The sequence below is a fragment of the Tasmannia lanceolata genome, unplaced genomic scaffold, assembly GCF_043159265.1.
Source record: "Tasmannia lanceolata isolate RefF3 unplaced genomic scaffold, GAP_Taslan_0.1 ptg000015l, whole genome shotgun sequence".
NCBI lineage: Eukaryota > Viridiplantae > Streptophyta > Magnoliopsida > Canellales > Winteraceae > Tasmannia > Tasmannia lanceolata.
In genome coordinates this window covers 43228206-43252020 of record NW_027518692.1, presented here as the reverse complement: position 1 = coordinate 43252020, position 23815 = coordinate 43228206, and the positions used below count along the sequence as shown (strand labels likewise).

At 38.0% G+C, this 23815-nt stretch overlaps 1 protein-coding gene across 1 annotated transcript; it reads left to right on the top strand.

Moving 5' to 3' along the window:
* The first annotated feature begins 1588 nt into the window (after positions 1-1588).
* Positions 1589-22265, top strand: LOC143847424 (uncharacterized). Its single transcript, XM_077356243.1, has 14 exons — positions 1589-1656; positions 6206-6411; positions 11807-11944; positions 12782-12863; positions 13039-13115; positions 18642-18748; positions 19591-19708; positions 19960-20076; positions 20165-20256; positions 20684-20750; positions 20844-20922; positions 21028-21119; positions 21668-21811; positions 21918-22265. Exons 1-14 carry the CDS (start codon positions 1617-1619, stop codon positions 21942-21944), a joined length of 1386 nt encoding a protein of 461 aa, XP_077212358.1. The 5' UTR covers positions 1589-1616; the 3' UTR covers positions 21945-22265.
* The last annotated feature ends 1550 nt before the right edge of the window (positions 22266-23815 follow it).

Below are 23815 nucleotides of genomic sequence, written 5' to 3'. Positions count from 1 at the left end.
CGGATCGGGTTTCGGTTTTTTATTCTTTAAACCAGAACCTACCCAAGATTGAGATGTTTCAATTTAAAACCCGGCCCTACCCAAGACCCATGATTTCAAAATCTGACCCATGTTATTTCGGGTCGGTCCGGGTCGGGTAACAAGTTGGAGAGAGAGAGAGAGAGAGAGAGAGAGAGAGAGAGAGAGAGAGAGAGAGAGAGAGAGAAGAAGTAGGTTAAAAGAGGCATATACAAAATATATTGAACTTTCAATTCTGAGGTGAGTTTCTTAGGTAAGACTCTTTTGGAAGGAAACACCACACCATCGAGACCTAATTACATCGCTTTCTACGAATGCAAGGAAAGGTCCGTGACAGAAGGACACCAACCACAAAACACTACGCTCCCAACTTACTTTCTGTCCACCTGGCAGCTTGTGAGCTCAACTACCTTGCCATTTTAGCATGGTTAAACCCTCCTTCCCAAATTTACCACTGATTAGATGGCTGAAATCATCTCATCTGATCATCATGATTTTTCGGTTAAAATCCATCCACTTTGTGGCTCATGTAGTCTTTCGTCTTAGATCTTATGTGGACAATCATTGATCTTAGCTCAATGGTCTAGATTGGCTAAGTTACTTCTTGAAATAACAGTAACTTGGGTAACCACTCCTGCTTCAGAAGGAAAGCCCACTAAACACAAATATATATTTTACACACACATATATATTTGATCTTTTTTATGAAAATTTTGGAGATTGATCTATAATTTTGTTGCGGGTCTCATGAGAATTTGGAACCTCGGCAATGCGTTGGGCCCACAATATAATAATATTACGCACATTATAGATAATTTTTTTTATATGTTAAATAAATCACTTCTAAATTTAAGGGAATTTTTAGATCCAATTTTTTCAAAAATTGAATATTTTCTAAATAACTTAGTGGGTCATGGGGTCAGTCGTCATAATCACGATACGGCGCTGTTTGTTTTGGATATTGAGAATGCAATTGTTAGAACAAAACTTACTATAATTCTAATTTAAACTAATTTGTATAACGGTAGACTCGAAGAAATTGAATTTCTAAAACCAAACATGGATAATATTAACATGACTTGTTAAGGTTTTTATATGATCTCTGTGAGTACCTAGTACCTACATGCACAGATTTTTTTAAAATTATGCCGGGTTCCTCCTTTAAAGATCCAAGCAATTCGTTTGGATTGCCCCGACCTAAATATGTTGTGCCCCAAATTTGATCTCAATAGGATGATTCCAACCCTCCGATCTATACATGTTCTACAATTTAACATACATCTACAGATCGGAGGGTCAGGATCATTTTATAGAGATGAAATTAATTTGGAGCACAAATATTTACTTGAGGCCAACCCAAATGAATGGTTTTGATTTTTTTTTGTAGGGCTCCACCGTACTTCTTGAAAAATACGTGCAGGACATCAGGTGGGGCCACGATCTGAGTGGGCAGTATCCCAAAGATGGTGGGATACTGCAATTATGTGATTGTAAGTAGAGTTCGACTTAAACTCGGTTTCACTTTTTTTCCCTCTATAAATTAAGGGGCGAAGCAACGTTTTTTGGGTGTGAGAAAGAAGTGTTAGCAGTTAGCGGAAATGAAAGCAAGGAAAGAGAAAGCAACGTTGAAAAGAAATGGTACCTAACTTCCTCCCCGTTCTTCAGCTACTTCTTCTATCTTTTATCTATGGCATTTTTTTTCTAGCTATGTGAATTTTACAATCAAACCCTATAAATTATTAAGGTTAATGGAAGAATGAAGTTAGACCGAGCTATGACCGTTTTGTTGGGACCCGGGTAGAATTATCCCTTAAACACCAGCAGTTAAGCGGAGCGTGCCCAAGTCCTTATCAGCCCATCCCCATCCATTCGCTTTCCAGGATTTTTTCTTTTGCGTGCAACCCCAAGGGATTTTCCCGTTCGCTTATCAGCCCATCCCCGGGTCTAATACCACTTATTAGGACCCAGGTAGAACTCATCCTTAATAGCTGGGCATTAAGGGGAGGGTGCCCAACTCCTTTTAAGCCCATCCACATCCATTCACCTTTCGGATGTGGCAGGGGTGGAGCCAGGAATTTACACTTGGGGGGTAGACTCATTTACATTTTGCCTGCACTGGTCTTCTTCTTTCTTTCTTTTTTGTGGTGGGGGTTCACTAACTTTCTGTAATAATTTTTGCACAAATCCTTTACTAAATACTTTCGCGATCCACCAACGGTCAATATACTTAGTAGCTTGCTTGTTATTTATATTTTATTGCACATCTACCCTTAATCCAATTTATGTTTCACTAGTTGTTCACATACCAATAAATCATTAGTTATGTTTCCTATCACAATTTAAATTTCCTTGTACTTTATCTTACCCCCACTTTTTATCGCATGTTCCCGTGCGTGGCCATCGGAGAGTACGCAATCCCTAGCCATTTCTCTTATAGGGCCTATTCACAAATAATCGTTGTAGAAATCCACATCTATCCACATTTCATGTGTTTTCGTGGTTGGCCAAACACACCCGCCACCCTATTCGGTTGTACAGCCCTAGTGAAGGGATTTTTCATCTTGAATTGATGCAGGCTATTTTGGTCATTTCATGAGAAGTGAAGATTGCCGGTAACAGGTACTTTTGTCAATTTAGACCATGCTCAAGGGTAGTTCAATATACTCACTGTTATTTGCCTCTATACCGAGGACATGTGGTGGCCTAAGTTTCTACCTAAAACTGCAGTGGTGTGGTCTCTTTTATTATTGATTTTGGTTTCATGTTGGCAGGAAAACTTTTTAGTCGGTAGTGAATAACATTCACTTGCTTATTCTCGGTTTTTACATTCTCACATATCAGGGATTCCCTCCATGTGGGATTTTTGCTTTCGCGTGAAACCCCAACACTTTTATCCAGACTGTATGACTTTTGAGTGAAAAAAACTAAGGGCCCGTTTGGATACCTTCCGTTTTGCATTTGGATTTGGAATTGAATTTTGAATACAAATTGAATAGATCCGGCAGCTCATGTAGAGGGAGACAGAGATGGAAGGGATACTTCTTAGTTGAGGGGAGAGAGGTTGAGAAGCAAAGAGGGTGAAGGAAACTCCCAAATGTGTGGATTTCCAATTTCTTATTTCCACTGCAAACTTAGAAATCTGATTTTTTTCATTGTCAGCTGCTGAATTAGAAATCCAAGAATTTGATTCGATCCAAATTACAATGCAAAAAGGGCTGCAATGTTAGAAATCCAAATCAAAATCTTCTCGGCATCCAAACGGGCCATAATTGGATTTTGAGGAATTCTAGACTAAAGGGAGCCCTTGCAAAAAAGAGGTGAAAGGGCTCCGCCAATGGGGCCTTTCAATTTAGACTTCCTGAAAATAATTGGTAAATATTTATATTTATAAATTCTTCAAAACATACTGTTAAACTGAAATTAAAAATTTTCTTTATTTTTTAATTTCCTTGAAGTTTTTCACTAGTACTTCATTTTTATTCTTCATTCACGAATAACTTTATTGTCAATTTCCCTCGATCCCATAACTTTGTAACTACGGCTGGGCATTTTCTGAATGATTTTCTGAATTTTTTAAAAACAAAAATGAGGGCGTGCTCTATCAAAACAAGGGGGTGCAAACACATTCCTTTATCATCTTATGATTCTTATCCTCCGTTTTTTATCGGCATATAAGTATAGGAGATTGGGAGTGAAGCTGGTCCGTCCAATTTCCCTTTTTTTAACTGAGTATATATTCCGAAAATTATATCGAGTACGTTCGAACCGACACGTGGCGGCCTGAGGGGAGCAAGTCAGGCAACTGCACTGAGCTGTGGATCGGTTACGTGGCGTCACGGACAGCGAGGAGGGTGGCCCGAAAGGCATCCGTGCAGAACCACATTAACCGCCACGTGTCTATATTTAGGGAAATTTCAGTCGTATCACTTGGAATGACTAAGATGCCCTTGCTTCTTTAACAGAATTCCCGTAGTACCCTTAACAAGTAAAAGAGAGAGACCTTGCACTTATTCGAGCGTGTTTAGAATAATGGGGCGGATATATCTCTTTCCAAATATCATTGATAAATATCGGGCAATAATAAATTCGCACCCTGTGTAGTACGATTCGTACCCCTTTATAGTGAATTCACCGTAAAAAGCGTTAGAGGCCATTTGGATACGTGGATTTTAGCTTAAAAACAGTGTAAATGAGGGTTCATGATCAAGCTTTGGATGTTGTCCTGACAGCATTTCTTGGATTTTATATAAGAAAACCAGGTTTTAGAAACTTCTCCCCCGTCACGAGATTTCTAAAACCTGGTTTTCTTACTTAAAATCCAAGAAATGCTACTAGGAGAGCATACAGCAGTTTGATCATGAATCATCTTTTACACTGTTTTCAAACTAAAAACTTGGATTCTAAAAGCCTTCCACATACCCCACGGGTGCAAATTATCCTGCAGTGGTGCAAATTTATCATCACCCTAGATATATCATTCCATTTTTTTTTCTTCGATCCATCTAAATACAGTGAAAGAGAAGCTTTGAAGGTGACATATTGAATTTTTATCAAAGAGAGGGCCAACAAAAATTATCACTTTAAAAAATGATTTGATATATTCGCCATTTTATACTTAGGAAAGCCTCCTCTAGTGTATTTTTTACTACTCTTTTATCAGAAGAGGCTGTCCCTAACTAAGAAAATGGGGGCGAATATATCATTTCCCTTTGGGTCCTATAAAGTGTGTTGTGAGGTGAAGACCATTGATCTAGTTGAACATGGGAGCTGGAACAAATGGTCTTGGTCCCATCCTAAATAGAGATCTCATGCATAAGAGTAAACTATTTAGCTTTTCTATGCAGGTTTGTAAAGGCAAACTATTTAGCTTTTCTAAGGGAACCTTAACCAAAGTTGATAGATCATGCACCTAATCTGCATCTTTTTAATCATTTTCCCTTTTAAAATTAGTTTTTTTTCTTTCATGGTAAGCGCTATTTTTATCATTTGAAACACAACATAATTAGGTAATTCATGACTTCGGCCCCACCCTAACTGTCTTCTAGGATGAATATAAAACTGATTTTGTTTTATCATTTTCCTTTTATCAAAATAGATTTTTTAATTCTCAGGGGTATTTTCATCATTTCAACTTCTGCCCCACCTTAACCTAACTCTAGCATATATTAAAAGGGAAAATGATATATTGTCCCCATGTCTTCCCTGATGGTGTAAAAATCGTAGTTTATAAATTATAAATACACTAAAGGGGGTGGTCTGGTGAAGACTAGCTAGGCGACGAATATATCACTTCCCATATTAAAAGTGCATGGGTAACCGGAGCCGTACATACAAAAGTGCAAAACCTAGTGGGCCCACTTCTTCTTTATCAGTGGATGCCACTTGGATATCCAGACCTTACCTCACCACCCCATATGTAGAAATTGTATGGTGGCGACAGAAGGGTAATAGAGTGGGCTCCACATATTTGGATGATCTAAACCATTCATTTCTAGGTCCCCTCGTGCCCTAAAAATCTTAACCAATTGATTTGTGGAGATTTCAATACGGATATCCTCTTTTGAATTTTCTGAGCCATCTATTTAAACCAAATATAGTGTATAGTTGCGATAATCTTATTCCCCATCTAAGGTGGGGCCATCAAACGAATGGTTTGGGTCATACAAACAGGTGGGGCCTACTGTACCTTTTCTGCACGCGCGGCCACTGTGTGAATATTCGAACAATTATCAAAGTGCTTAGAATTGCACCCCATCAAATTTGGTAATTCCACCCAAATCAGTTACAGATTGCGTATATAGGACTATAGTAGGATTGAACAGAGCCCGTATTCTCTCATTCTCTCACCTCCTCTCCTTTCCTACGCAATCCCGTCTCTCTTCATTGCGGATATTTCGCCCGAATCCAAAGGGATTGTGGGTTTTCATTCCTATATATATATACAACACAACAAAGATAAGGAGGAAAAAAAGAACGTAAAAATCAGTTAGAGGAGAAGAAAAGGAGTCTCCTTTCTTCCTCAGAACAAAATCCTCTCCAGATTCTTCAAAGTGACTCTAATACAGAGTCCTTTGCAGAGCCTGGAAGAGGGGGTGTTTTTAGATCTCTACATCTCTGAGATCTTTCGGTGTTGTTCTCCACATTTCTCCATAAAGAATCGATTTTTATTGTGTTTTTTTTTATAAAGGAATGGGGATGTACGAGCTTGTTAAAGGGGAGGAGAATGGGATCGTGGATCCGAACAAGAATTTTTTGATGATTGAGGAAGGGTATACAGAGAAAGAACTTGAGATTTCTCCCCCAAAATTCAATGCAGAGATCAAAATGGGAGAAGATGATCGTCCTAAGCAACGCCTTCGTTCGCTTGATGTTTTCCGAGGCATTACTGTTGCTGTAAGTTTTCTAACTTTACCAAATTTTTTATTTTCCTTTTTCTTGATTGGTTTTTTTTTTTTTTTTTTTAAAATTAAGATGATTATCTTTCTTTCTCTGTTATACGATCAGCATTGTAATGAAAAATGAAACATTCTGGGTTGTTCCCCAAATAGGTCTTTGAATCAATGGCTGCATTTTGTTGTCTTTGTGAAATTTTTTTTTTTCCATGCCAATAGATCGAAATTCTTCATTTTCTTTAAATTTTGGGTTGTTCCCCAACTGGGTCTTTGAATCAATGCCTGCATTTTGTCTTTGTGGAAAAAAAATTAAAATTTTCATGCCAATAGATTGAAATTCTTCATTTTCTTTAAATTTTGAATTATACATCTGAACATGGAAAGATTGCTCCATATGCCCTTTTTTATTTTCCTTTTTAGATCTTTACATATTTGGAATTTTTATTCTGTAAATTCCAGTTGTCTCTCACATCCAATACTTCTTTCTATTAGTACCTTATCATCGCCATTAAGATAAATTTCCTTATTTGACGTTTCTTTCCTCTTTTTTTGGCCTTTTGCTCTTTCCAAACGTAATTTTGAAGACTTTTCAGTTTTCAGAACAACCCATCTTTCAATTACTACGATTTTATTTATTTCCCTGTAATCTTTTGAATTGATTTAAATGCAGCTACTGCCAAAATTGTACATCAAAATGAAAAAATCTCTCTTTCTCTTTCTTCTTTATCTTTACCATTTGTGCATCGTATTCCATCTGTCTACGCATTAGAATTAGAGAACAAAACGTGCCGTTCCAATTTAAGAAGCTGTTTTGACCAAAATAGCCCCGGGGTTTTGCTAAATTTACAAAATGTACCATCTGGGGGCATTGATAATGGCCGGAGTATATTTTTTTTGTATCACATGCAGATGTAAATTTAGCAAAAGCCGGATGGGGCGGGGAGGGGGGGGGGGGTATTTTGGTCAACATGGATAATCAAGTTATATATGTCATGGGACGTATATACTTGCCTGGTTGACTCGGAAGTTGACGAGTCAATATGGTGAGTCAAGTTAATCCTGTGTTCAAACGATTCTTCAAAGCTTCGATTCTCTTACACTTCTAACAGGATAATAACAAAATAAAGAAAAATATTGGGTCGTCTCTTCTTTTTCTGTATGGAGTAGTTTTGCTTGTAGGTTTTAGATTTTCATTAAAAAATTAAATCATCTGAGTCAAACAGTTCAGGTTTTAGATTTTCATTAAAAAATTAAATCATCTGAGTCAAACAGTTCATGACTTTTCTTATCTGATTTATAAATTTCTTGGTTTGCGTGCAATAAGGACAACATGCGCTTCTTTTCATGTACTTGAATCTTACCTGAGGAGATGATATGACATCCATTTCTCTTGAAATAAATCACATTAATACCAACCCAAATACATCATTTACTTCCAAGTTCCAACCTGAAATCAGTTTCTCGTCCTTCCAGTTCTCTTCTGACATTTTTTCTCTCTTTAAGAAGGGTAGGTCTCTCTCTCTCTCTCTCTCTCTCTCTCTCCTCTGTAAGCTTTTCCAGTTTTTGTATTAGACAATTGGTAATCAAGTGCTGTTGGGCATCAGATCACATCATCTGTCTGTCTCTTTCTCTGTCCCTCTCTGTTTGTTTGTTGGGATTTACCACCTTGACGTGGAAGGCATATTGATTATGGGTGACCTTTATGTGGAAGGCGAAAATGCACGCCGAGTCAGTCTAATGAATGAGTGGAGAGAGAAGGGAAACGTGGAGTCTTCTTCTTTCAGCAATAAAATCTGAGATCTGCAACTAGTATCATCATATCTATAGACATTTGTCTAGTGTTCATGTTCGAAGAAGATACATCTGACATAAGTCCTTCTGATTAACCAAATACCATTTACACATTTAAACCAACATTCAAAAGAAATTGAATCATGGTGGGGGTTGAGTGTTCAATACCTATGTATTTCAGAGTACGATTACTGAATTTACGCTGGCTTGGTGAAATAGGCCATAAAGGTTGGGTTTTCATTGTATTGCACGCCACACCTTTCATGTTAGCTGCATTTACATTGGAGTACATGTTTATCCTGACTGGCTATGTTTAGGGCTGCAAATGAACCGAGCCGGATCACAAACATGTTTGGGTTCAGCCCATTAGAAGCTCGGCTCGGGCTCGTTCGTTTACTAAATGAGCCGAACCTGAGCCCAAAAATTAAGCTCGTTCCGAACTTGAGCTCTGTATAGTTCAGCTCGGACAAGCTCGTGAACTTTTTAGGCTTGGTTCATAAAGCCGAGCCGAGCTTAAAAGCTCGGATTATGTTTGTTATATATATATATATATATATATTACTTAATGGTATTTATTTGATTTTTTAGGCTCGGCTTATTAAAAGCTCGGCTCGGGCTCGTTCGTTTACTAAACGAGCTGAGCTCGAGCTTTGCTAAATTTTGACGAGCCGAACACGAGCCCAAAAAAAAAAAAAAGCTCATCACGAGCTGAGCCTCAAACTTAGCGAGCCGAGCACGTACACCCCAATGTTCGGCTTGGCTCGTTTGCAGCCCTAGCTATGTTGGTAGCATGGTTTTAAATTTCGGTTCCAGTACCGGTTTCGGACCCCACCGAAATCGAAATTTCGGCCAAAATCCGGCGAAACAAGATAAACACTATTTTATTCCATACAAAATTTATGCCGAAATTAGGTCGAAATTTCGCTAAAATATTTAGTTAATTAAAAAGCAGGTTTTTGGGTGAAATTTCGGGAAAAAACATTCCGAAATTTCGGACGAAATAAATTACCATGTCGGGTATATGTGATTTCAGTGTCGGTCTCGACCGAAATCCAAAATTTAAAACCAGGGTTGGTAGTGAGCAGAGGCAGTTTGTGTTTTAGTGCGTAACTAGTCTGCCCACGTTCTCGTAATCTACGAAAGGTTCAAATAAAAAGCAAGTGGTTGTTAATTCATGTTGGAAATTATACATCAAAATGAATGTGCAGAGGTTTGTGAAAAGTCATTGTAGTCTTCTAGGATGTTATTGTGTATGGAAAATATAAAGAGTCTTTTGTGTTTCCTAGAGTCTTTAAGTCTAGCCGATTATCAATGAGTCGAATGGTGAGTTCTTATGTAGTTGCTTAGGATGCCTAGATGGCTCATGGGAACTTCAACTTTGTGGTTAATGTATTTGCTATTTTTGTGTGTCTTTAGTCTATAAATATGGAGTCTTTGTGTAGAGATTGTGCTTAAGAACGTCAATGGAAAGTTTGGAGAGAAGTTTCTCAAGTGAAGGCTTAAGGGAGAACAAGTGTGGTAATCTCTTGTAAGTTGTTTTGATATATATATATATATAAAGAGTTCTTGTTTTGGTGTTACACTTGTTTTTTGGTGGAGCTCTACACATGCCCTTTGGCCGTGTATCTCCCAAGCTCCCTTACCTTGCTCTTTTGACCACAATACAGCATAATCGATCTATGTAATTGGGGCCAACAATTCAGCTTTCATGTTGTTGTTGCTGCTGGGAAAAATCATAACAGCCAATTTGCCTAGTGATAAAATGGACCAATTAGAACATGAAACCTGTTCGGATGTGTGGGAATGAAGAAAACCTCCTCTGATAGTGAGAATCCATTTATTAATAAAGCAAACCAAGCGTTGAAAATGTATTATTATGGTGATATTTTTCAGTTTGTTATATAGAGTGAGATGGGCAATTCAGACTATCAACATTGGAGCAGTATTAATGGGGAGCCTGCTATCTTGTGTTTTGCATATAAAATGCAGCCTCCTTATTGATTGAAGGCGTGAGAAATTCTGTTTCTCATCAATACATTCGTTCACAATATTCATTCACAATTTTCATGCTCATATCTACGCTAGGATTTTGATCATCTCTCATCCTGCCATGGTTGTCATTTCACTTTTCATCTAAGGATGCCCACAGGAGAAACATTGCAACCGATTGAGTTAAAATTTTATTTTAAAAGCATATGCTTTCATTTATTATCATGGAGATAACTGTACACATATTAAGCTATTGATCTTTAATCTGTAAAATTATCTTTTTCTTCTTCCTTCAAATTCGCAATGTGGAGGCCAGGGAGGTGTTTTTCTCACAGACAGACCTACTGTTAAACATTATAAAACACTAAGCTATGTCACAAATATCTCGGATATTTTCAAAATATCATGGTTTTATCATGACATTTTGATAAAACGACAAAATCCTGAAATAATCCCAAGATTTGAAAAATATAGCGATATTTTCATTTTTATTATAAAATATCGCAATAATATAACGATATTATTCCTATATTTTTATGATGTTTTTATTATATTTTTTCTTAAAATTTATATATTTTTATATATTTTTAAATAATTTTATTTTTATCATTTTTTCCCGATATAAACCCAAAATAATAATAATAATATATCCCGCTATTTTCCCTTGCCGAGAAATTCCCGAGAACGATATTTGTGACATAGACACTAAGATCCTGGTTTGAAGTACCAAAATTATTGGAATGAATTTCTGATATGTATTGTGCACCTCAAAATCTGATACATATCAGCTTTGTTGTGACCAACCTTGTCTTGGGCGACATGATATTGTCTTTTGGATGAACAGTGTATGTATGGGCAATATGCACTTTGTTTTTTGTATCATACACCTAAAATCTATGAAATATTGGGCAATATGTCTGGGGATCGGCCGAAACATTATACATACTATGAGTTCTTCTCCAATGAAAATCTACTGGCTGCAAATGAACTATTCTCTATTTAAAGTTGTTTGGAAAGGGGTTTTCAAGGCCTACTGGCTTAAAAAGATGATTTTTTTTCTTTGCTATCACAGCTATGAATATGTGAATTTTGTATGTAAGTGAGTTTACACACACACCGCACACACACACACGCACACTCTCTCTCTCTCTCTCTCATGATCATGACGAGGTAGTGGTTGTGATATGCAAAGCCTTTGAAAATGGCAATGAGAAAGTGCCTAAACTCTCCCATGTATATTATATTTGACCATGTATGTTGGATCGTAGGCGAGGTGGTGTTGCTAATCAATTATCATTGCATCATTTCTCATTTATTCTCCATCTCTTGTCATTCTTTGTCTTTGATAGTTATACGTCCTTATTCTTCACTGGATTTTCTTTAACAGTAAAGTTTGATGTGCCGACTCTCATGTATGTAACTAACTGTATACTAGCCGATGCCTGTTGGATTATCATTGTTTTGAGTTATAGTAATGTACACATAACTGATTTATCTGGTGTATTTCTTATGCTTTGTGTTATCAAGTTGAATTTATGGGTCTCATATGAGTAGACAGTATCCTCTGTAACAAAGAATTGTTATCTTATGACTTCCTTGTGCATTTGTTATTGCAGCTCATGATTCTTGTAGATGAGGCTGGTGGAATTTTCCCTGCAATAAATCATTCTCCATGGAATGGTGTAACCCTTGCAGATTTTGTCATGCCATTTTTCTTGTTTATTGTAGGAGTTTCACTTGCTTTTGCGTATAAGGTATATCATCCAATTATATATTTCCTTATTTTTTAGGATATTATATACACACACACAATATACATACTAAAATATTTTCATCCACACCACCCATTTTAAGATTTTATGCGATACATTGTGAGATTGGAAAAAAAGGGGAAGATGTACATTGTTTAGTATTCTGGGAAGAATCCTATCTTAGAATTTATAGATCATTTCAAAATTAGTTGTAGGCTGTGTTGCATGGATTCAGATTCACATGCCAGGACCTGACATGGATTTGAGGTGTTAGATTCGGCAAACCCCTAAAAGTAGAGATCTGTAGATTCGGTGATTTTTATTAAATTAAATAAAAAATTTAAAATTTAAAAACTAATATACACACACATGACAAATGTGAGGGTTAAGGTTCTAGGCGTGGGGATTTTTATTAAGAGAGTCGAACAAGGAGGGGGGAGGGAGGTCAATGTTCGAGGGTGGAGGGTCAAGGTGTTAGAGTTTTTATTAAGAGAAGACTAGCTGTGCTTTTTAAAAATAAATAAATAAATAAATAAATCCTAAGAAAACATGTTTAGCGGTTAAATGTATAAGAATTAGCATTTTAAAAGAAACAACGATGTATCAGATTCACCTGAAAAAATAGGATTCGTGTGGGGGCATGACTACAACGAGAATCTAACTGTGTACCGTGTGAATCCATGCCCAAATCGCGTGTCAAAACATGTTGGCACAGATTCGTAGGGGGCAAAGAATTCATGGAACGCAGCTTGTTGGGATTGAAAAACTTTACACATTGAAAAGTTACTGTGAGGGTAGAACCAGAGCTTTTGGGCTAACCACAATCTGTCATGTATATAGAACGTGTCAAACAAAGTTGTTGCAACTCGGACGGCTATACTTCGGGCACTGAAACTGTTAATCATTGGTCTTTTTCTTCAAGGTATAACTTGCTCTTCATTTTTACTAGAACCTGTGATTTTTTATTTTAATATTTATTTTCTTACATTCTAATTAGGACTTTTAAATCAATACAATATATTCCATGTGTAATCTCTTCTAAAATGCTTGATATTATATGTAATTCCCTTACTTTGTTATTCTTTCCGTGCACACAGGTGGCTATTTTCATGGCCTCAAAGATTTAACTTATGGAGTTGATATAGCAAGCATACGATGGATGGGTGTACTACAGGTATGCATTTTCAGAGGCATGTTTTATATATTTGTTTGGGTTAGCAATTAAATGGTATACTTACTATAGTCTTGGAAAGAGAAGCTGCGGAAGTGTCTAATTGGTGACTCTTAAAGTGTTGACTATATGGAGATTTATTTAATATTTCAGCCTTTGAGTGGCCTATAATCCAGGATGGAACTTTCCACAATTTCAATTAAATTTCCTTTTTGAAGGTTAAAGGCTGCATTTGGCAACCATTATTCGGAGCACTTTTTCTCTTCTTATCGCTCCAGAGAATACGTGGCAATCACGAATCTGAAATAGAAAATGGGAGAAGACATGGTGGTTCATTTGGGAGAACCGGTCCCTCGTACTATAGCACGAAATTAGGCTATAATCTTCTCTCCCTTTTCATTAAGAGATAAGAACATATAAACATCTACAATGATCTCAAGTTTCAACGCAACTAGGACTCTACAACCAATCAAACTAAAGAAAAAACAAAAGATAACTAAAAGATAAATATCAAAGATAGCTTAAACCTAACAAGCCACCGTCAAGAGTTGGTTATTGAAATCCCTAAAATCCGGGGATTCAACACTCCCTTCCCCTTGAAAATTGCCTTGTCCTCAAGGCAGATGCTCTTGTTCGCGAGTTTTTTCTTCTTCCTCGTCATTGCCAAGAACCTCAATTACCTGAAATGGGGGAAATTTGCACTTGTGGCCAAGAACAAAGCGTTTGTCACAATTGTAGCAAAACCCTTAAGAATGTCTCTCCTTCATCTCACTTATTGTAAGCCTTCAAGGAACCTTCATATCTGATGTTGGGGTACTCATATTGAACTCAATCGTTGTAGCCTTTTCAAATATTTGACTATGTTGGATTTTCTCTTCCATCATTTGTGCCAACCCAATAGCCTCATTCAATGTCTTTGGACGGAAGATTTGAACTTCACTCGCCAACTCATCCTTGAGGCCTCCCCAAAAGTCCTAATCAAGGCCTTCTTAGTAGGGGTGCAACTTGGGTCGGGCTCAACCCGAACCCGACGGGTTCAACCCGATTTTGGCTCGGGTTGGGTTGGCATTTTCTCGGGTTGGGTTGGGTTAGGGTTGGGAAAAGCCAACCCGATTTAAATTCAGGTTGGGTTAGGTTTGAGGCCTTGGCAACCCGACCCGAACCCGTCGTCCATCTTCCAATTCTATCATGATTTTCTCAAGATTGTGTTTTTCTTTCTTATATTTTTCTGTTTGGTCATAGATGACCTGATCCCAACCCGACTTAACCCGAACCCAACTGAACTCAACCCGACCCGATTTGGAGGCAGGTTGGGTTAGGGTTGGCCATCCTCAACCCGAGGCTTGGGTTGGGTCGGGTTAGGGTTGAGGGAATGCTATCTCGGGTTGGGTTAGGGTTGGCCTCAACCCGACCCAACCCGACCCGAGTTGCACCCCTACTTCTCAGTCCATCCTTCCACCGTATTTGACAATTTTTCGAACTGGGTCTGATGTTCTCTAATTCTACTTGTCTATCGCAGCTTACTAAGGGCTGAGTCGAAATCCTCAAACTCTCAGTAGGCCCAAATCTAACACATAAGGCTATCTTCAAGTCCTTCCACTCCATATTTTTGTGTACTTTCTCGTACCATTGGAACCATTGTAGCGCTTCAGTCTCCAAATGGAACAATGAAAGAGGTATCTCATATCTTCTGCAGTTTGATGGAAGCCAAAGAATTGTTTTGCGCGATATACCCTTCCTGTAGGATCTTCTAAACCATCAAAACAAGGAAACTCGAGTCTGGTGAACCTCGTTTCGATAGATCCTCTTGTTGTTCCAGACTTTGATGCATCTCTTCCTCCTAATTTCATGTTGGAAGAGGTACCCTTACCACGAGAAGCCTCATCCTCAACAGATTTCTGGTTTTGACTTTCATAAACTTGGAAAACATTTCCATCAGATTGTTAACAGACTCTTCCAAATTCTCCACTCTTGCTTGCATGGCTGATTTGTTCTTGGGTGGACTCCTTTTTGCCATGCCAAGATCAACCAAGCTTTGATACCAAAATGATAGGTACCGAGAAATAGAAAATGGGAGAAGAAAAAGTGGTTCATTTGGGAGAAATAGTCCCTCATACTGTAGCATGAAATTAGGCTAAAATCTGCTCTCCCTTTTCATTAAGAGATAAGAACATATAAATATCTACAATGATCTCAAGGTTCAACACAACTAGGACTCTACAACCAATCAGAATAAAGAATAAAAAAAGATAACTAAAAGATAAATAAGAAAGATAGCTTAAACCTAACAAGCCAACGCCGATAGTTGGTTATTGAAATCCCTAAAATCCGAGGATTCAACAGAATCTAGTTTGGAAACCCCGACCAGCTCGTCCCACTTCTGAAAAGACAAAAAAGCAGAAATCATGTGGCAAAGTGTAGTTGCTTCCACAAATCCTTTTAATCCAATTTGCCAGTTTCAAGAATCATCGAATGAGAACCACTGCCAACAAACCCTAAGGTTGTGTTCAGTAACCATTATAAAATGGACTTCCACCTCTTTTTTATGTGAGGAGAATAAAAAAAAGATAAGCATGGCTAAAATCTCATTCGGCTCACCCGGCCCATACAGCCCGTTTGGGTATTTCCTCATTTTACGTTGACTAAAATCATGGGATTCTTCGGTGCGACTCAGAGTCACTTCCATGATTCTCATGCTCCATTTCTGTCCATCCAAGATTCACATGCTCCATTTCTATCCGGCTTCTCCGGAAATAATGGGAAGCCTTGCCGAACACGCCCTAAGTAACCAGATTTTACACCTTTGTCATACTCTAAAGTTGGTTTGCTGACCGCGCAAAGAGGGTGGCCTTAGGATCAGGAGGTTAAGAGGGAGTGAGCAAGGAGTTACTTGGAAAATGAATTTGGAAGTATGGCGAGGATAGACCATAGAAATCTCCTGTGGAGAAGGCTGGTTTATACTAAATATCGTTCAGGACCGTGAGGTTGGGCATCGGCTGATGAGTATAGATATCAAGGGATTCTCTTTAGGATAGATTTGTCAAGGATTATATTTTGGGTGGACATCTAGTGTGGAGACATGGCTTTAGAGGACGATTTTCCCTCATTATTCAACATGGATACCCATAAGGAATTGAGTGTGGCTCAACTGTTATGAACAAATAACGACAGGGATTAATTGGGATTTTAGGTTCAGGAGGAGTTGGATGAAGTCGCAGCCTTTCTTGATAGAATCAACCCAATTTACATCCTGTCAAAAGGCGGTTGATTGGAGAGTTTGGATTTGGACACCGCTTGTGAATTTCCCTTTGAAATCCTTCTATAAGTGGATGGTTAGTATCCTTGCGTCCTCCACTGCTATGTTTGGTAAATTAAATCCCCTTTTAGAATTAATGACTTCTATTGTTCAGCTTGTCTAGATAGAATTCTCATGGTCGATCACCTTTGTAAGAGAAATATCAAATAAGCTTATTGTTAATCATTGCACCCTTTATATTTTCAATGAGTCTGTTAATCATCTCCTCATCCATAGCAAGTTTTCTCGTGAGTTATGGTCCATCGTTTTCTTCCTCTTTGAAGTATGTTGGGTTCTCCTTGAGAGTATCTTAGATCTTATTGAGTCATGGATTTCTCTACTTGGCCTCCCAGAGGCAGGATGCTGTGTTACCTCTTCTTATCCGGCACTGTATGAAGTACTTGGAAGGAGAGAATAGGAGAGTTTTCAAAGGCAAATTTTAGGAGTGCATGCGGTTCGGGGACAAATCTTACATCCTGTCAAAAGGCGGTTGATTGGAGAGTTTGGATTTGGACATCGCTTGTGAATTTCCCTGTGAAATCCTTCTATAAGTAGTTGGTTAGTATCCTTGCGTCCTCCACTGTTATGTTTGGTAAATTAAATCCCCTTTTAGAATTAATGCCTTCTATTGTTCAGCTTGTCTAGATAGAATTCTCATGGTCGATCACCTTTGTAAGAGAAATATCAAATAAGCTTATTGTTAATCATTGCACCCTTTATATTTCCAATGAGTGTTAATCATCTCCTCATCCATAGCAAGTTTTCTCGTGAGTTATGGTCCATCGTTTTCTTCCTCTTTGAAGTATGTTGGGTTCTCCTTGAGAAGAGTATCTTAGATCTTATTGAGTCATGGAGTTCTCTACTTGGCCTCCCAGAGGCAGGATGCTGTGTTATCCGGCACTGTATGAAGTACTTGGAAGGAGAGAATAGGAGAGTTTTCAAAGGCATATTTTAGGAGTGCATGCGGTTCAGGGACAAATCTTCGCGATCGTGATTCAGTGGGCTTCTGTCCCCTCCCTGTTTAGTGGCATTTCGGCGTTTTCCTTCCATCGGTCCTGAGAGGTAATCAGGATGAGCACTATTCATGTGGATGGCCCTTAGCCCAGCCCAGGTGAACACCCCCTCGTCCCCGAAGGTTAAAGTATTTTGATGGATCGGGTCTGGGAAACCCAGGTCCAACTTGGGTTGGGTGGCTTGCTTAGAAATGTGCAGAGCGAGGGAATTTGGCCCTTCTTGGGTCCATTAGTCGAGAAGGAATCTATCGAGGCAGAAGTCGGAGCATTCCTAAGCAAAATATAAGCAGCCTCGAGGGAGCAGGTACGACAGCTAATCATAGAGGGAGACTCCCTCAATAAGATCAGATGGGTGAGGGTGGGGGCTATTTGCAGATGCCATTGAGGAGATTGTTGACACATTGGAGGGTATGAAAAGAGAGATTAGATACGCGTGGAGATCAGAAAACCCATCGGCGAATTCACTTGCACAGGGAGGGATCGACTGAGAAAAGCTTCAGTTGTTTGACTTTCTTCTACCCTGAGGGGCCTCTGGGGGAGTGTACTTGGGGGTGGGAGTGGGGGAGGGAGGGGGTGTCTGAGTTGTACATTTTAGTATTGCATGTTGTATCGCTCTCGTTTGATTGTACTCCGCCTCTTGACCATCTCAGTCATCGGTTTTTATTAATATAATCATTGATCAAAAAATAAAAGCTTACCCCTGGCTCGTGCGCGGCCCATTTTGTAACTTTTAAGTCTCGACTTTGTTGGTGACCTTTTTCTATTGTAGATACTAAGAAGCCAGAGTCAATGATTCTAATACTTCATCACTCTCATTTTTTTTATTATTGGGGAGACCGAACTTTCACTCCCTTTTTTTTATATTGCCAGCCCTCACTTTATTTAAACCTTTGTTGGCTGCTGATAGCTTGTTGAGAATTGTAGCAGCCAATTGGAGATGTTAAATAAAGAGATGATTGCCAATATTAAAACAAATGAATGCAAGAATCACTTTCCTGATTATCCTTTTTGTTGTTATTATTTTGGCACATCTAGTTACATTCCAAGAGAAATATATTAAACTCGACTATTGTGAAAACAACACTGGGTGGGTGTGGGAGGTGATTCATTCCCTATTCATGGCTTGCATGCTAAAATAAACTGAATTCTGTAAACCCCTGGCATAAGTTCTGCATATGTTTCTGGTATAGAAGGATATTGATGGCTTCTTGTCTCCTGCAGAGAATAGTAGTAGCATATTTGCTGGCAGCGATATGTGAGATTTGGCTCAAGGGTGATCACGATGTTACTTCTGGCTCTTCATTACTGAAAAAGTATCAGTTCCAGTGGTAAGTTTGATTAAATCATCTTCCATACCGTTACATAATTCTGTAAAAATTCTTCTTTTTCAATCCTATGTGCAATATGTTCCGAGATTTGTTCTCGTTTAGTTTTTATGAGCTTGATTTTTTTTCTTTTTCAGTTGTTTTTTTGGTAGTTGACTGTTAAAATGTGGGAATTCTTGAAAGAAACTAAACCTGTACTTTTTTAACCATTCTATGCAAAGCTTTGTGGCGATAAAGATCAATGTGATTTTCTTTTTCAGATATCTGAAGCTGTGATCCCCACAAATATTTTTTACTTCATTACATTCTTTCCAGTTGATGTTATTCGGTTTTTAGAGTCAAGTGAAAATGCTATCTTAAACAATTAACATACAGGGTAAAATTGTTATTTCATGGTGGTAAAGCGGAACTGCCAATTGGAAGCCAAAACATAACTTTTGTTGGTGATTCAGGAGATCAAACCCTGTACCTCTCGCATGCAAATCAGCATTATCTTCAATCTACTAAATATTGATGTGAAGGTTTTTTTTTTTTTTTTTTTGAAATAAAAATATTGATGTGAAGTCACAAAAAAAGAACAGCCATGGCGGTCTGGTGACATTTAGAGGTATTAATGTGTAAGGGTTTACATGGATACATTTTACATGCCGCCTTTTTAATTGTTCAATGTCATTTTTTATGCTGTACCTTGTCACATAAGATGATTTGCCAATTTATGGGACATTTGAATGTTCTTTTGTATAGTCGTGCTCAGATTCTTTATTAAAGAACTAATTGTGGAAAAATATGCATGCACACATTGTTCGTTTGGTCCTAATTGCCTGTTACTCCATTTTTTTCTTTAGGTTGGTGGCTTTTATTCTTAGTACCATGTACATGTCCCTATTGTACGGCTTATATGTACCTGACTGGAAGTACCAAGTACCAAGTGGAAGCTCCACTGATGCACCGAAGACATTCTCAGTGAGTTTAAGATTTGTGTTTTACGGTTTTACCTCATTACGGCAGTGATAGACTAGTATAGGTACTGTTCATATGACCATAATAATCTCATCAGAGGACAGGTTGATCACTTATGGTCCTTAGTGTTATCGTAGGAGACTCATCAATCATTCTGTTTTCTTCTTTATAATTAATCATAATTTATGGAGAGAGTATGTTGTATCAGATATATCTTCTCCTGATGTTTTAATTCTAGCCTTTTCTATCTTAAGGTGGAATGCGAAGTTAGGGGTGACACTGGACCTGCTTGTAATGCTGTTGGGATGGTTGATCGTAAAATATTTGGCATTCAACATTTATATAAACGACCTACCTATGCGCGGACAAAGGTTTGAATCGCTCGATTGCATTTCTCTTTCTTTTTTTTTGTTTCTTCTTTTTAAATCATCAATTTCGTGGTTTACTTTTTGTTTGCAGCAATGCAGTATCAACTCCCCAGAACATGGTCCACTTCCACCTGATGCTCCTTCATGGTGTCAAGCCCCTTTTGATCCTGAGGGACTCTTGAGGTTTTTCTTCTTTATGCCTTTTTTGGTGGTATTTTGCTTCATTCCTTTCAAATTTTATATCACTTATAAAGTAGTTTTCAACTTTAGTGAGCACATTTATTGTGTGCTGCATCCTGTAATATTCCACCATTTACTTCTTAGACATTTGCAAGAGTCTTTTATTCTGCTTCTTCGGAGGCTTTTATTGTGAAATATATGAGAAAATTGTATTTTCTGAATGGATATCCTCTCATCCACCTCCCTTAGAAGGTGATATTTACATGATTTTACATGTAGACAACATGATGCCTCAAACTACCCACATTTCATGTTATCTATAGAACGCAATGCTTTAAGAGCAGTCTATGTATATTTTTACGACGTAGTTAAATTTCGATGAGATTAGTGCTTTCTTAATAACTTACTTTTCTTAATTATCTGATCACAGTTCAGTGATGGCCATTGTTACTTGCTTGATTGGATTGCAATTTGGGCACATTATAATTCATTTTAAGGTAATAACATTTCTCCTTAATTTTGGTCATCCTCATCAGTAGATTTCCTTTTCTTAAATTTACAAATTTGTTCTCTCTCTCACTCTTTTGCAGCATCACAAGGATAGGATCATCCAATGGATGATCCCCTCATTCTGCCTTGTATTCCTTGGCTTTACCTTGGATTTTTTTGGTAAGAAATCCCCTCTTTTTTTGTCCCAATGGATTATATCCCAATTCGGAAGCAGCAGTAAACGTTAATTGTTGTTGATTTAACCTCAACATTTTCTTGATACAGGAATGCATATGAATAAGGTTCTCTACTCATTCAGTTATACATGCGTCACTGCTGGTGCAGCTGGCATTCTCTTTGCTGGAATTTATGTGCTGGTGAGATTCTAAATCTCCCTTCTCATGGGAGCTCTTGCATTTTAACATGCCAAGCTAACCATTGCTTGGATCTGTAACATGCTAAACTATCCATTTCTTGAATGTGACATGAATTAAGGTTTAAGATGTTATTTTCATTCCTCTCTCTTGCTGTTTCCAAAATTACAACACTTCTGTGTCTTTTTGGTTATTGATTTATGTAGATGTATTTCTTGGGTCAATGGCGAGGCCTCAATGTTTTCTTACTAACAAGACCAATAGGGACGTTCAGATTTCTTGGCTTATCAGACATGGTCAAAGGAAACATACCTCATTTTATTCATTTATTTTTTTAACATCCTTGACCGTACTATGCTTCGGGAAATATTCAATGGAACTTCAACTTCGTTTTTTCCCCTATTGCTCCAACTTAGATATCCCTCTACTGTGACTTTTATGACATCTACCCCTGCTTCTACGACTGATATTGCTAGTTAAGCAGCTGACGGCTAAAGTCATAACAATTCAGAGCTAGTAAATGAGGATTATATGGTTTGTTTCTTCCACAGGTTGATGTGTATGGATATACGCGCCCAACCATGGCTTTCGAGTGGGTCGGGATTCATGCCCTGATGATTTTTATCCTAATAGCCAGCAATATCTTGCCTGTTATACTTCAGGGGTTCTACTGGAGGAAACCTCAAAACAACATTGTAAATTCTCACTCCCTTGCTCTCTTGGCACTACAAAAATCTCTCTTCCTCACAAGAATGAATATGTTCTGATGTCTGATTGATTGCTTGTTACTGTTGTTAACAGTTGAGCTTAATTGGAATTGGGACCTGATGTTCAGCTCAGAGGCTCATCTCATTTTCTTTCAAGGATCCTCCATGGGAGGGAACCACATCTCTTCCCTCATCGACAGCTCAAAATTCCTACCATTTTTTGTTAAAAAAGCGAAAGTGAAGAAGGCTTAGCCTCAGTTTTGTACATATAAAAGCAATGGCATGCCGCTCTCCACCGATATGGTAGTATTCTTCTTTTTTGGAGAAGTGCTCTACTTTGTGAATCGGGAACTGTAAAGAGCTGATTCAGTATGTGAATTCAGCTAGACTGGTACATCTAAATCATATATTACATAGTAGATATCAAGATTAATTCGCATCATCTAAGCTTCCTCTATCTGAATTCTGCACACAGCTGAATAGCATTGATTGAATTTCTCCAACAATATGTTACATGGGTAATGATGCTATGTGATGTTTACCTGTGAGACATTCACATTAGATCGACCCCCTCAGGAGGCTCGCCCATGATTAGGGCTGCCTACCTTGTGGTTCCCAACTCTGAAAGGTTCATAACTTAAACAAAAATTGCACTCACTAGATGATCTTTGATTGGTGGTTTGTGACAGAATAGCACCGGTCTACATTCAAATATTTCGAATCTTTTAGGTTATGTTATCTACATGGTTGAGCCTACCTGATGAGCTGTATGATTCAAGTGAGCATTACTTAACGATCAATGGGTGGTCTTTGCTGCTCTTTTTTATTCCTGTTTTTCAAATCTCTCCATGCACAGATTGAATGATAGAAAATCATCACCTAGCTATCCAGTGTTCTTGGTTTCATGAATGTTGACCCCTATATTTATGGAATCCCTTTGCGTGAAAATTAGTAGGCAAATTCGTGCAGCAAATTCAAGAACCGTAAAGCCTAACATGCTAAGGAGCTTCAAAGATTCTAATGCACCAATGATTCTATATTGATACATTTTTAAAATGTGGATTAAGGGTTCTTGGAAATGCAAACAAACAAAGAATTGGATAGATAATACAAATTAAAAATACAAGAGATTTACATGGTTTGTTATGTGAATATGTTTTTGTGTGGAGGTGGCACATAAGTCTATGATTGATACCTTGAATAGAATTCCAACCCTATTCCTAGTATAACAATTTCATCGATTGCATAGAAGGCCAAATTCAGTGTGGCAAATTGTGCTAGGTAAAATAGTGCCTTTTGGGGTCACTCGAAATTCGAAGGCGATCATTACGGGTTCCATTCCAAAGGAAAAGGGGTTAGCTATTTGGAGACCCCCCTCTACCTAATTTTTTCAAGCTCAATGTCGATGGTTGCTCCCATCATTTATGTCTTCTCTGGGCTGGTTGGAATAATAGATTTGTACTGAAACCGAGGTTCGAGCTCTTCACTAAGGTATGAGCTCATTTAGGAATTGATTGAAGGCAATTTAGAAGTAGAAGGGGATTCTTCCAATGTCATTTCTTGAGTCCCTTTCAAACCAGAAAGCTAATAACTCCCTTTTTGCGCAGATGATTGCCCTTAAGGCACCGATGGACCAACGCCTTTGTCTATCACCCGAGAAGAATTGAGCACTAGTAAATGGTCCATGGAGATTAGCCAAGTTTTTAGATGATATTAGTTTTGTGATTAACCATAGCTTTCTTTCTTTTGCTCATTTCCTTGAGTGCCAATGATCTAGCAGATCAATTGGCTAAATCTTGGGAAGTGCTTAGTTTACTCAGGGTCCTCTCTCCCCCATTGATGTGAATGTATCTCTTTCATGCTTGGAATATAGTAAGGGAAATGATATCAACATTGCAATGTTTCTATAAGAGTCGCTTAGTATTTAAAGGGTTGTCTATGAGCCCTCTAAATACTAAAAGACAAATGCTCTCGCACATCTTATAAAAACAT